Genomic DNA, 13,910 nt, shown 5'->3' with positions numbered 1-13,910 from the left:
TTTGTTATGTGCGGTGGAGTTGGTTCTGACCCATAGTGACCCTGTACAGTGCTTCCGAGGCTGTAAATCTTTATGGGAGCAGAAAACCTTATCTTTCTCCTGCGGAACAGCTGGTAGTTTCAAACTGCTGACCCTGAGGTTAGCAGCCCGATTCGTAACCACTACGCTACCAGTAGTACAGGGTTTATCCCACAGTGTTCACCTACAGACTTCCAGAGGGAAAACCCCCACACAAGTTCCAGTATGTTTCCTTTTTCTCATTCAGGTGACTCATCTATCCAAAATCGATGGTGAAATCGCTCAGACCACCCTCAACATCACCAACACCGACTGCCGGCTCGACATGCACCAGCAGGTGCTTGTGGAGCTAGACATGGAAGTGAAGAAGGTCAACGTTCTCATCGCCAACAGCGAAAGCGAAATCGCTCGGCGCACAATCCTGATCGAGAGGAAGCAGGGCCTCATCAACTTCTTCAACAAACAGCTGGAGCAGATGGTTTCCGAACTGGGGGTAAGAGTCCAGGGGCCAGGAGAGGCTAAGGAAGACACCAACGGGGTCCCTGGGTGGGACGAACGACTAACTGCACTGGGCTGCTGACCAAAAGGGTGGCGGTTGGAACCCACCCAGAGACGCCTTGGATAAAAGGGCTGGCTCTTCGTTTCTGAAACGATCAGCCATGGAAAAGCCGCTTTGCACATTCGGGGGTGCTGGAGTCACAGCCGACTCAACTACACCTGGTTGAAACCAGTCCTTCCTTTCACCGCCCACCTTACAAACCATGAGAGACGTGTGGAGTGTTCCAAATCAGATGCTGGCAGCCCTTTTCTGGAAAGGAACAGACAGTAACACCTTTCAGCTCCACGGGCCCAGCTATCCCAACTAGTAGCTGTCATGTGATACTGACAAAGCTGTCACAGAGTAATCGAGCGCTATGTCCGAGAAAACTGTATCGCAGCCCACACAAAGACAGGCCAGGCGGGACTGGATCTACTAGCACTGACGGCTGAAGGGTCTGAGGTCCCAAGTCCCATCTACCAGGCTGATTCCCCTGCTTCAAGCCCCAGGTGGGGGAGGAGGCTGCAGCGAGCGCCTGGGTAGGCCCGACCACCAGGGGGCACTCTTTTCAAAGTCACTCTGAGTGACTAATCTTGGTTACAAAGGCCACTTTCAAAGTCCTTTGGGGAAACAGCGGGTGAGCCTGCCCTGCCCCTGCATCTGGGGCCTACTAGGGGGTTCCAGAATAGTGGAACGGGGTTCTGGAGCCCCCCTTTCAGCAGGTCTGTGGTATATACCTGGTTCTGCCTAGGTAGAGCCCGTTGGCATCCCTCCAAATCAATAAAGCCCAACCATAGCACCACTTCATTACCCCAGGGATTCCCACCAACCAGAAGGGAGACCTTGAGAAGAAGATGGCTGTATTTAGGGGGTTTGTTGTTGTTGTTAAGTACTGTGGAGTCGGTTCCGATTCATAGTGACCCTGCACAGGGTTTCCAAAGCTATAAATCTTTACGGGAGCAGAACGCCTCATCTTTTTCCCATGGAAGGAACTGCTGGTCGTTTCAAACTGCTGACCTTGAGGTTGGCAGCCCGACTCGTAACCACTACGCTATCAGAGCTCCTTTGGGGGGTTGGAAGGCTTTAATGAACAGAAATGTATTTTCTCACAGATCTGGCGGCTGCGAGTCCATTTTCAGGGCCACTCTTTGTCCCCTCTAGCTTCTAGTGCATCTTCCCATGGCTTCTGTTTCCCCCCATGTGTCTTTATAAAACACCCACAGCCCTTCGCCTCCTCACCCTCATTGCAGAGCCATACCATTGAGGATCTTTTTCTCCTGACCACTCGGCCCACTTGTAGGGGGAAGAGGTAGGGCCCCTGGAGCTGGAGATCAAGAGGTTGGTGAAGCTGATTGAGGAGCACAATGCCAGCGTGGCCCAGGCCCAGGTGAGCTGGCTGCGGCTGCAACAGGACATAGTCAAGGTCACCCAGGAGCGCGAGGCGCAGCTGGCCAACCTGGACCTGTTCAAGAAAGAGATTCACATCATGGAGCAGAAGAAACTGCGGATTGAGAGTGAGTGGGCGGGCAGGGCCAGAGAGGGGAGGGGCTGCTTCATTTCTGCTTATTTTGGGGGTGAAAATACGCACAACAAAACAGACCCCACCTCCCACATTTTCCACATGTACAGTTTAGTGTCATCAGTGACATTCAGTCCCATCTTTCTCCACAACCTTCTCCAAACCACTTCGGCATCATTAACACACACTCACCGCCCCACCCCCAGCTTCACATCTGCCCTTTGGAGTTGCTGCAGTTGAGCTGGTGACTGAGGAGAATTCTTTAGAAGAGTCTAACGCCTAATTGTGTGGCACTGTGGGCTAATGCATCAGACTGCAAAGTCGTTTGAACTGCCAGGTGGGTGGTTCAAGCTCACCAGCTGCTCCTTGGAAGGAAACCCCATATAAGGTTGCTATGGATTGGAATCGACTCCACAGCACTTAACAACAAGACCTAATGCAGGCTGGCATTGTTTTCTAACGGGATAAGCAATGATGTGGCTCAAAGATGACTTCAGAGGATAGTTTCAGCTCAAGGCTTAAAGATTTCCTCAGGACAACAGTTGTGGCTGGGAGAGGCAGAGCTTATTTTGATGTTGTTGTTAAGTGGCGTCGAGTCAGATCCAACCCATAGCGACCCTATACAGGGTTTCCGAGGAGCGACTGGTAAGGTTGAACCACCGACTTTGCAGTTCAAACAGCCGTGCAGTCTGGCGCATTAACCCACAGAAAAGCCTTACGTATATTTTTCAAACCAGTGTGGAACTGTTGAGAAAATGAGCTGGATTGTCCAAGTTGGTGGATGCCTGGCCTACCATGTGTCTTCTCGGAGTGGGCCCATGGGATGCCGCTGTCCCCACCGGACCCAGGGACACTCGGTGGAACATGCCCATCTTGGTCTCTGAATGCCATCATACAACTGCCACAAGGGGTGGCTTTAAGGAACAGGAATGAATTTTCTCAAAATTTTGGAGGCTCAAAGTCTTTGCAAATCATTGGGTGTCTGTCATGTGGATTCCTTCCCTGTGGGACCCCCTTGGGCGTTCCTGGTTTACACAGTATCAGATCCTCACACAGCATCTGTCTTCTCCTGTGTGTGTGTTTGTCTGTTTTCTCCAGTATCTTGTGTGTCTGTCCATCTGTCTTCCCAAGTATATGTGTGTGTCTCTGTCAGTCTTTCCTAGCATGTGTGTACCTGTCTTCCCCAGTGTCTTGTGTGTCTGTCCATCTGTCTTCCCAAGTGTGTGTGTGTGTCTCTGTCAGTCTTTCCTAGCATGTGTGTACCTGTCTTCCCCAGTGTCTTGTGTGTTTGTCTGTGTCTTTCCCAGAGTGTGTGTGTCTGTCTTCTCCAGCATTTGTGTCTGTCTGTATGTGTGTGTCTAATCTGCACTCAGAAGGGATGAGGTATATGACCCACCCTACACTGATAGGATTTCATGCACACAAAAAAGAATCCCTCTTTGCAATCAGGATGACTTGCACGGGTTACAATTCCAACACAGATTTTGCGGGGGACACAGTTCCACCCCTAACAGCGCCCCTGTGCACGGAGCCCCACATCCTGATGGGTAGTTAGCTCCCTTTGCTCATGGCGGCTCAGCACGGTGTGTAGTTCTGAACAGACACGATCTTTCTTCGGATCCAGCTGAATTTCACGACTGTCCCACATTGCCTCACTCCTGTTGTATCGTGTCCCTCCGAGACCTCCCTGGTTATGGACCCTAGTGGGTCAGCCTAGTCGTGAGGGCCCTCTAGCTCCAGAAAATGCAGCCTGTGGTCCTCAGTCCTCTCTGCTGGGGTGCACGGAGCACCCACCCACCCCCACTCAGGTCCTGCGTCCCACTCCTGGGTCATTCCACTCTGTTGCAGGTTGGTTTCTGCTGCTTGGTGAAGAAGGGGAGCAGGGCCCTCGGCCACCCTTCCTGGAGACTTGTGTTGTTTGAGGGGAAGCGTAGCTGGCCCATGGACAAAGGGCTCTCGAGTTATCAGATTGCCTTCACCATGCCCCTCCCATACCTGCTGGTGGTCCATACAGGTCCTCTCGTTTTTGAGGACCAGGGCTGGCAACCATAGCAGTTAGGACAAGACCCCTCCCCTCTCTTTCTGACTTAGCAGTCACATGATTTGGAGGAAGAGAGGGGCATGGAGAATTGCTGGCTATTGCAAATGGTTTAAGTGTTCGGCTGCTAACCAAGAGGCTCGAGATTCAAGTCTATCCAGAGGCACCTCGGAAGAAAGACCTGGCAATCTATTTCTAAAAACTCAGCCACTGAAACCCGTACGGGCACAGTTCTACTCTGACCCACACGGGATCCACTCAACGGCACCTGGTGGGTTGGTGGAAAGAGCAAGGAGTCAATAGGAACTCTGAGGAGAAAGTCCCCTGGGCCTTGTTCCTCTGTTCTGTGCTGCAGACAAGATCACGCAGGAGAAGAGAGAACAGAAGGAGATCCAGAGGCACATGAAAGACCTGGATAACGACCTGAAGAAGCTCAATATGGTGATGAACAACAACAGGTGCAGCTCTGAGGAGCTCCAGCAGGTCACCATGGTGACGGAGACGGAGTTCGTGCGCTCCCTCAAGGTTGGCTGACCCTGGCCTGAATGCCCTCTGTCCTGGCCCTGACATACTGGCCTTGCACATGTGTCCATGGGTGTGTGTGGTGGGGGGGGAAGGGGGGCGTGTTGGCATTAAGACATAGCTCCAAATTCTCGGGGGCAGCCATGTATCCAGAGTGGACTGGATTGCCCCCATAGCTGTCCCTCACTCTCTCCAACCCAGGCCTGTGAGAGAGAGACCATGGAGATGCAGGAGAGGCTGAACCAGATCAAAGAGGAGAAGACGTCCATCCTCAACAGCCTGGTGGAAGCCGAGTGAGCGTGACCCCGCCCACAGGGACACGACGTCATTACGCATACAGGACCTCGGCAGCTCTGCAAATTCGTTATCCGTGCCCTTTAGGGACCAACATTATTACATCTAATTTTTGACACATAACTGTTGGTGTCTGAATAAGAAATTATTATTACAAGTGCCCCCCCCCCCAATACGATAGTGGCGTGTGTACTGACTCACATGTCACGTGGGCCCTCTTCCTGTTCTAGAACTCCTCCGGGTCTGGGCTCCATCGTGTTTTTTTTTTCTTTTCCAAAAACGGGGCTGCTGTGTAAAGATTCATTTGAAAGTAGAGCGCTCCTATGAAACCTTTGGTAAACAGAAATGGCATAAAGTGAAGAAGCCATTGCCATTAATTTACACAGCCAGGAATTTGAGTATTCCCAGACCCCCAAAAATAACCTACGGGATCATACCAAGCAAGGCATGGAGCCTAAAGCAGCCCCAACACAGACTGTCCTCAAAGGCTGAGATGCTGGTGGGAGATGAGCAAAATCCCTCTTGCTGCTTCGGGGGTCCCAGCTGCCTCTCAAACAGATCTAAAAAAATGCTGAGCATCAGCTTCGCTTTTCGTAAAAACGAAAATCCACTTTGCACTTATTTCAGTTAGTGAAAAATGGGTCCTAATGTAGGTCTTTCAGAAAAGCCAAGTGGCGTAAAGCGAATTTAGGAAGGAAAAGCAGGGGACGCCTGGATTTCGGGGCGTGGGCTACATTCCCATTGGATGGCCTGCACAGTTAAGTGGCCGCGTGGACGTAGTAGGGGCCTAGCTGGCCTCTTGGTCCCAGAGGAGGGCAAAAGCACGCCCCGACTCACTGCCTGGGCATTTTGATGCACAAGGTAACCTCGTGCTTACCTTGCCTGTTGGGAAATCCAACACAGGTTAAGGCCTCCTCTTTCCTGAGCGCACCTCCGCGACATTCTGCCAGCTCTATCGTGAGTCCTGAACCTGCGGTGAGTTCAGTGCAGAGAACGTGCCTCAGTTTCCCCAGTTCTTACATGCCCTCTCCTACTTCCAAAGGCACCAGATCATGCTGTGGGAGAAGAAACTCCAGCTGGCCAAAGAGATGCGCGCCTCCGTGGATTCCGAGACCGGCCAGGCTGAGATCCGAACCATGAAAGCGGAGATTCACAGGATGAAGGTGAGTGGGCGGGGAGGTGGGCGGGGCCGTAAGGAAGGCGGGGCCTGATGGCTGGGCGGGGATGGCTGGCGGGGTTTATCGGGCTTTGTTGTCGGTTCCGACTCATAGCGACCCTGTATAGGGTTTTCGAAGAGCGGGTGGTGAGCTTGAACCGCCGACCTTGCGGTTCAAACCGCCCTTGCAGTCCCACGCATGAACCCACAATGCCACTTCTTGTTAAGTTCCGACTCATAGCGACCCTGTATAGGGTTTTCGAAGAGCGGATGGTGAGCTTGAACCGCCGACCTTGCGGTTCAAACCGCCCTTGCAGTCCCACGCATGAACCCACAATGCCACTTCTTGTTGTTAAGTTCCGACCCATAGCGACCCTGTATAGGGTTTCCAAGGAGCAGCTGGTGAGCTTGAACTGCCGACCTTGCAGTTCAAACCGACCTTGCAGTCCAGTGCATTTAACCCGCAGAAAGCATCATCTTTCTTCCCATGAGCCGCTGGTAGTTTTGAACGGCCTGCGAATAGTTGTTGTTGTTGTTAAGTGCCTTCGAGTCGGTTCTGACCCATAGCGACCCTGTACAGGGTTTCCGAGGGTGTAAATCTTTAGCGTGGTGCTTATTCTGCAGCGCCACAGCAAGCCTCTTAAACCCCATGGTAAACAAAAGGAGAGTCACGCAGTAAAAGAAGCCCATGGCCTGTGCATCTCCTCTCTGCAGCTGCCCCTCTGCCCTACTGCCATCTTCAGCGGATTGCATTACCCTGAAGACCGTTTTTGTTGTTGTTAGGTGCCATCTAGTCCGTTCCAACTCAAAGCAACTTTAGACACCCCAGAAGGAAACACCACCCAGTCCTGTACTCTCCTCACAACATTGTTAAGTGTGAGCCCATTCCTGCGGCCACTGTGCCAATCTGTCTCATTGGAGGAGAGTGGGTGTCCTCATTTTCGCTGACCTTCCACTTCACCAACTTCACCAAACATGATGTCCTTCTCCAGGGACTGGTCCCTCCTGATACTATGCCGGAAGTATGAGAGACAAAATCTTGCCATCGGGCTTCTAAGGAGCATTCTGGCTATACTTCTACCAACACAGATTTGTTTGTTCTCCTGGTAATCCTTGGTTCTTCTCCAACACCACAATTTATATTCATTAATTCTTCTACAGTTTTCCTTACTCACTGTCCAGCTTTCACATATGTATGAGGCTATTGAAAGCACCATGGCTTAGATCAGGTGCACCTTAGTCCTCAAACTGACATCTTTACTTTTCAACACTTAAAAGAGGTCTTGTGCAACAGATTTGCCTAAAGCAATACGTCATTTGATTTCTTGACTACTGCTTCCCTGAGTGTTGATGGTTGATCCTAGCAAAATGAGGTCTCTGACAACTTCAATCTTTTCTCCATTTATATGGATGTTGTTTATTGTTCCAGTGGTGAGGATTTTTGTCGTCTTTACACTGAGGTGTAACTCATACTTAAGGTTCAAACCTACCAGTGCTACGCAGAAACCTATACAGGGTTGCTATGCATCAGAACCAACTTGACAACCTTTAACAACAACTTAAAGACCAGAAAAGTTGTAGGAGACATCAAGAACATCATACAGGGAGAAAGTAAAAGGTCATTAAAAAGACAAGAAAGAAAGAAAAGACCAAAATGGATGTCAGAAGAGACTCTGAAACTTGCTTTCCAGTGTAGAAATACTAAAGCAAATATAAGAAGTAAGATAAAAGATCTGTATAGAAAATTTCAAAAGACAGCTCGAGACGACAAAGTCAAATATTACAATGAAATGTGCAAAGACCAGGAGTTACAAAACTAAAAGAGAAGGACATAATGAGCGTTTCTCAAGCTGAGGGAACCAAAAAAAGAATTCAAGGCTCAACTTGAATATTGAAAGATTCTCTGGGCAAAATATCAAATGATGCAGAAAGCATCAAGAGAAGATGGAAGGAATGCACAAGCCACTGAACCATTTCAAGAGGTAGCATATGATCAAGAGCCAATGATCCTGAAGGGAGAAGTCCAAGGTGCACTGAAGGCATTGGCAAAGAACATGACTCCGGGAATTGATGGAATACGAATGGAAATCTTTCAACAGACTCTTGCAGTACCGGAGGCACTCACTCATCTATGCCAAGAAATTTGGAAGACAGCTACCTGGCCAACCTACTGGAAGAAATGCCTATTTGTGCCCATTTGAAAGAGAGGTGACCCAGCAGGATGCTGAAATCATTGCACAATATCACTAATAGCACATGCAAGTAAAATGTTACTAAAGATAATTTAAAAATAGCTGGAACCGTGCATTGACAGAGATCTTTCAAAGGTTCAAGCTTGGCTCTGAAGAGGATGTTGGACGAGGAATATCATTGCTGATGTCAGATGGATCTTGACTGAAGAAAGCAGAGAGTTCCAGAACGGTGTTTACCTGTGCTTTATTGACTACGCGAAGACTTTCGATTGTGTGGATCATGACAAGCAATGGACAACATTGCGAAGAATGAGTATTCCGGAACACTTAATTGTGCTCATGAAGAACCTGTACATAGACCAAGAGGCAGTCGGTCTAACAGAACAAGGGAATACTGAATGTTTTAAAATCAGAAAAGGTGTGTGCCCAGGTTGTATTCTTTCACCATACTTATTCAAGCTGTATGCTGAGCAAATAATCTGAGAAGAAACAAGATTATATGAAGAAGAACACGGCATCAGGATTGGAGGAAGACTCATTAACAACCTGTGATATAGAACCTTGTTGTTAGGTGCCGACTCATAGCGACCCTATGCACAACAGAACGAAACACTGCCCAGTCCTGGGCCAGCCTCAGAATCGTTGCTACGCTTGAGCCAATATATACTGCTACTTTGCCAATCCATCTCGTTGGGGGTCTTCCTCTTTTTCTCTTACCCTCCACCTTACCAAACATGATATCCTTCTCCAGCCACTGGTCTCTCCTGACAACATGTCCAAAGTATGAGAGACGAAGTTTGGCCATCCTGGTCTCCAAGGAGCATTCTGGCTGCACTTCTTCCAACACAGATCTGTTGGTTCTTTTGGCAGTCCATGGTATTTTTAATATTCTCCTCCAACACCAGTGGGTTTGCTCACCTTGTGGTTAGAAATCCAGTGCTTATCTTACAGTGCCACATCAGGACTCAGTATGTAGTACATATTATTGTTTTAAAAATCACAAAACCCACTGGCATCGAGTCGATTCTGACTCATGGCAGCTCTATAGAGGGGTTCCAAGACTGTGAATCTGCATGGGAACAGTCTCATCCTTCCATATACCAACCGGTGGGTTTAAACCACTGACCTGTGGTTAGCAGCCCAATGCCTAACCCACAGCACCACCATAGCTCCTTACTAACCACAAGATGTTAAAAAACAAAACAAAACAAAAACCCAAATTACAGTGATCCTAAGTGTCGTTCATCGTAACTTGAATCCATCCTAAATCAGGGACTACCTGTGTGTCTCTCCATTTGCTGTTGAGTGCCATTGAGTAGGTTCCCACTCAGACCCTGTGTAGAGTTTCTGAGGCTGTAAATCTTTGCGGAAATAGAAAGTCTCATCTTTCTCCTACAGAGTAGCTGGTGAACTCGAACTGCTGGTCCTGAGGTTCGCGATACAGTGTTTATTCTACAGAGCCACTGAGTGCTCCATCTCTCCATTCTGTTCCTTTTTTAAAAATTTTTCATTCGTGTTTTTAGTTTTCAGCACACCTTTTCTTAGATGTATTCCTAAGTCTTTTCTGTTGGTTTTTGGTACTCTCATATGAATGTGATACTTTTAAAATGCTATGTGTTAGTATATGGACATATGGTTTGATTTCTGTACATGGGCTATAGCTAGGTGTCTTTGCTAAGGAAGCTCACATCTTTCTTTTTATCAGTCTTCGTGTTGATAAACTTGCTGTGTGAACAAGATGGCTGCACGTCCTGTGAATCTGTTGCAAGGCTCACCCAGAGAAGGGACTGAGCATCCGTGTGCATCTGTGCACGCGTGTGCATGTGTGTGCATGTACAAGGGTGAGTTGTGTGTTCGTGTTTGCATCTCTTGGTCTGTGAGTTGCCTGTTCATCTCCTGGGCTGTTTTTTCTATCAGGCACTTTCTCTATCTCTTGGTCTGTGAGTCGCCTGTTATCTCCTGGGCTGTTTTTTCTATCAGGCACTTTCTCTTCTTACCTAATAATTTGTAGGGCCTCCCCGGTAGCGTAGTGGATTTCGAGCTGGGCTGCTGAGTGTAAGGTCAGCAGTTCAAAGTTACCAGGTGCTCTGTGGGAGAAAGATGAGGCTTTCTGTTCCCATAAAGTTGACAGCCTGGGGATCCCTATACACAGTTGCCCAGAGTTGGAACCGACCCGATAGCATCCCACACCCCCTGTATCTTGGGCTATTAACCCATCTGTCATGTTTATTACAAACATATTCTCTTGTCACATGACTGCTTTTCCACTTTGTTCAGGGTTTCTTTTATCACACAAATCTATATTTTAAATGTTTGCATCTCTTTAGTTCCAGAATCCACCTCAGAAGGGGTTTCTTCTGAGCTATGATATGAGACAGTTGACTGTCTGTCCACAGTGGGTATTAAATACTCCGTGGTTTTCTCACTGAAGTGAAAGGCCTCACTGGTCACCGTCTTCATGCTTTCTGTTTGTCACCTGGACAAGGCTGGGGCCAACGCCAAAATATTCTGATTATTATCACTTTACAGCGCCTTGAAAAGCCTGGTGGGGCAGGTCTTCTTCCATTATCCTCTATTGCTTGTCCCTAACTCTACTCAGGAATTTCTTTCTTGACCCCCGTTCGTTGGCCACCTTTGGAATTCTTCGGGGGCGTTTTTGTTTTTTCTTGGGGTCGTCAGAAGTCAGGAGCGACTCAAAGGCAGTGGGTGCTTGGGAGCAGGGTGGCGTCATCCTTTATAGAAACCTTAAAGTCATTCTGAGCAGCCGACAGTGACTGCTGTAGCTGGAGGCACGCCAGTTCCTGGCCCCGTCCCGTGCATCCCCCAGCCCCTGCCCTTGTGTGCTCAGGTCCGGCACGGGCAGCTGATGAAGCAGCAGGAGAAGATGGTCAGGGACATGGAGATGGCCGTGGCCCACAGGGACACCATCACCACCCGGGCCGAGGGCCAGAGCAAGATGGACAAGAAGACGATCACTCGCACAGATTTCCATTACAAGCAGATTGAACTGAGACGGAAGATCAGGGACATCCACAAGGTAGGAAGCAGCATAAAACAGGCGAGGGGAAAGCCTTCTGTGCATGGACGGACGGCACCCTGGCCATGCCCATCTGTGCATCCTGCTGGGGCTCCGCTGAGGGTTCCCCACCTCCCACCGGCCCTCACCCTGTGTCTCCTCCCTGCCCTTGGCACCGGGCGCCCTGAGCTGTCCCTGGTCCCCGCGTCCCAGAAGACAGATACACTTCAGAAGGAGCTCCCAGGTGTCTCTCTAGGCCATGTCTATCTCTGGGCAGCAGGCAGCCCTTGTGAGACATCACTGCACCCTGACATTCCACGGGGGCCCACCCCTCCCTGAAGGACAGGGAGACTGACTCCTCCCTGGGCCCTCCCCACAGGCTCTGGACAAAGAGCAGGCAGTGAATACAGACAGGGCCACAAATGACCAGAGGATGGGCCAGGAGGCCTCTCCCTCTCCCTCCCTTTCTTCTTTTTCTCTCTTTCCCTCTCTCTTCCTTGTCTCTCTCCCCCTCTCCTTTCCCTCTGTCTTCCTTGTCTCTCTCCCCCTCTCCTTTCCCTCTGTCTTCCTTGTCTCTCTCCCCCTTTCCTTTCCCTCTCTCTTCCTTGTCTCTCTCCCCCTTTCCTTTCCCTCTCTCTTCCTTGTCTCTCTCCCCCTTTCCTTTCCCTCTCTCTTCCTTGTATCTCTCCCCCTTTCCTTTCTCTCTCTCTCCCCCTTTCCTTTCCCTCTCTCTTCCTTGTCTCTCTCCCCCTTTCTTTTCTCTCTCTCTCCCCCTCTCCTTTCCCTCTCTCTTCCTTGTCTCTCTCCCCCTTTCCTTTCTCTCTCTCTCTTCCTCTCCCTGCCCCTCACTCTCACTCTCACTTTCTCTCTCTCCATCTCTCTCTCTGCAGGCCACTGAGGTGTGCTCTCAGACCATGCAGGAGTTGGAAGAGATGCAGAAAAGCGTGAGCAACTCTCTGATGGAGAAACAGGAGACGCTGTCGGCCACGCAGTCCGATTCCGACCTTCTAGATGCTGACCTCGAACGGCTGGTGGCCCTCAAGCGGCAGGTAAGCACCCCCTGAGGAGCCACCAGGGTGGCAGGTGTCCTGGGCCTCCTTGGGCCTAGGCTGACCACAGCACCAGCAGGCCTACATCCCTGTGGCTTTGCCCTCATTTTCTCAACAGGTAGTCAGTTACAGAATGTCTCCTGTGGGATTGGTACTGGTCTCCATTGTTGATAAGTAAGGAGCTCTGGTAGCGTAGTGGGTACGAATCAGGCTGCGAACATCAAGGTCAGCAGTTTGAAACTACCAGCTGTTCCGCGGGAGAAAGATGAGGCTTTCTACTCCCATAAAGATTTACAGCCTCGCAAACCCTGTACAGGGTCGCTATGAGTCAGAACCGACTCCACGGCACATAACCACAACAACCAGTCAGTTCCAACTCATATGGACCCTGTTCCTGGGAGCAGCTGATGGGTTTGAACTGCCGACCTTGTGGTTCGCAGCCCAGAGCTGAGCCTACAGCCAGGAGTCCTCAGTATTGGGCTAAAAACAGAAGTGAAAGACAAAGGCTGCTGTTTTCCTGCTAGGGCTGTTCAGGGAGGAAAATAATAAACCAAGAAGAAAACAGGGCATGTGTGTTGGGGGCTGGTCGACACTTTGGGGAAAAATTAAGCTGGGAAGCGGAGGGTTGGAATGGGAATCACTATGGTTTCGTTTTAAGTTTTCGATGTTATGTGGAGGTTCTTTTCTGATTGGCTCACTCTGATTCCACGTCTGTCCCTGCCCTCCTCGCCCCCTCCCCAGAACCTCTCCGAGATTGTAAACTTGCAAACGCGTCTGAAGCACCTGCAGGCCCTGAAGGAGGGGAAGTACGTGCCCCTGTATCGCTCCGAGCAGTCCCTGCAGGCGGAGAGCAAGCGGCTGGACAGCCGGCTGGCCATCATCAGCGCCATCCTGGACCGTGTGAAGGACGAGTACCCACAGTTCCAGGAGACCCTCCACAAGCTCAGACAGACCATCGCTGCCAAGATGGAGGCCCCAGGATCCAGCTCTGAAGCCACCACGGGGTCCAGAACATTATAATCTTTCTGTGTCTGCAAACTATGCTACCCTTGGAAAATGAACCAGATCAGGAGATAGGCAGGCCAGCACTGGATAATCTTTCTTTCTTTCTTTTTTAAAGCTACCCATCAGTTTAAACTGAGTACAATCTTAAAGTTTACCATTATGCCTGGGACAGTTTGAGCCTTCTGTTTGCAAACACGGACGCTGGGCACATAAACTGGTATTCCTACACGGGACTCACTGGTTGGTGTCTACATGTGAGAGTGGGCGGAGGGAATTGTATTTCCTCATAAGAGCTGGTGGTACTAGCTCAGAATCTGGGCTGAGGAAATGAACATGTACCCCTAAAAGCAGGGTAAAGTGGGCAGTACGGCCTTAAAGGTGCACTTCACCTCACAGTTTGTTTGGTCTACTAGCGTGCATCTACGAGGCCAAAAGCCGCCTCATTTCCCATGGGTTCCTCAGACCTCAGGACCCACCCCCGCTGCTCCTCTCAGTCTCAGTTAAATCCATGTTCCTAGTTTGCAGAAGGTCAAGGATCTCAGGACATGGAAGGGAAGTTCCCT

The 13,910-nt window shown here is 50.0% G+C and overlaps 1 protein-coding gene across 1 annotated transcript in view; it reads left to right on the top strand.

Annotated features, from left to right (window-relative positions):
- The window catches only part of CCDC40 (coiled-coil domain containing 40), a 51,696-nt gene extending 38,334 nt beyond the window's left edge, over positions 1-13,362 (top strand). The window contains exons 12-19 of the mRNA XM_006869647.1: positions 266-511; positions 1,857-2,070; positions 4,469-4,638; positions 4,837-4,928; positions 5,972-6,092; positions 11,126-11,314; positions 12,184-12,342; positions 13,084-13,362. Coding sequence (XP_006869709.1) covers positions 266-511; positions 1,857-2,070; positions 4,469-4,638; positions 4,837-4,928; positions 5,972-6,092; positions 11,126-11,314; positions 12,184-12,342; positions 13,084-13,362 — 1,470 coding nt within the window. The remainder of the gene's footprint in view (positions 1-265; positions 512-1,856; positions 2,071-4,468; positions 4,639-4,836; positions 4,929-5,971; positions 6,093-11,125; positions 11,315-12,183; positions 12,343-13,083) is intronic.
- The last annotated feature ends 548 nt before the right edge of the window (positions 13,363-13,910 follow it).

Source organism: Chrysochloris asiatica, unplaced genomic scaffold (genome assembly GCF_000296735.1).
Source record: "Chrysochloris asiatica unplaced genomic scaffold, ChrAsi1.0 scaffold00132, whole genome shotgun sequence".
In the NCBI taxonomy this organism is placed as follows: domain Eukaryota; kingdom Metazoa; phylum Chordata; class Mammalia; order Afrosoricida; family Chrysochloridae; genus Chrysochloris; species Chrysochloris asiatica.
This window is presented reverse-complemented; position numbering and strand designations above follow the sequence as displayed.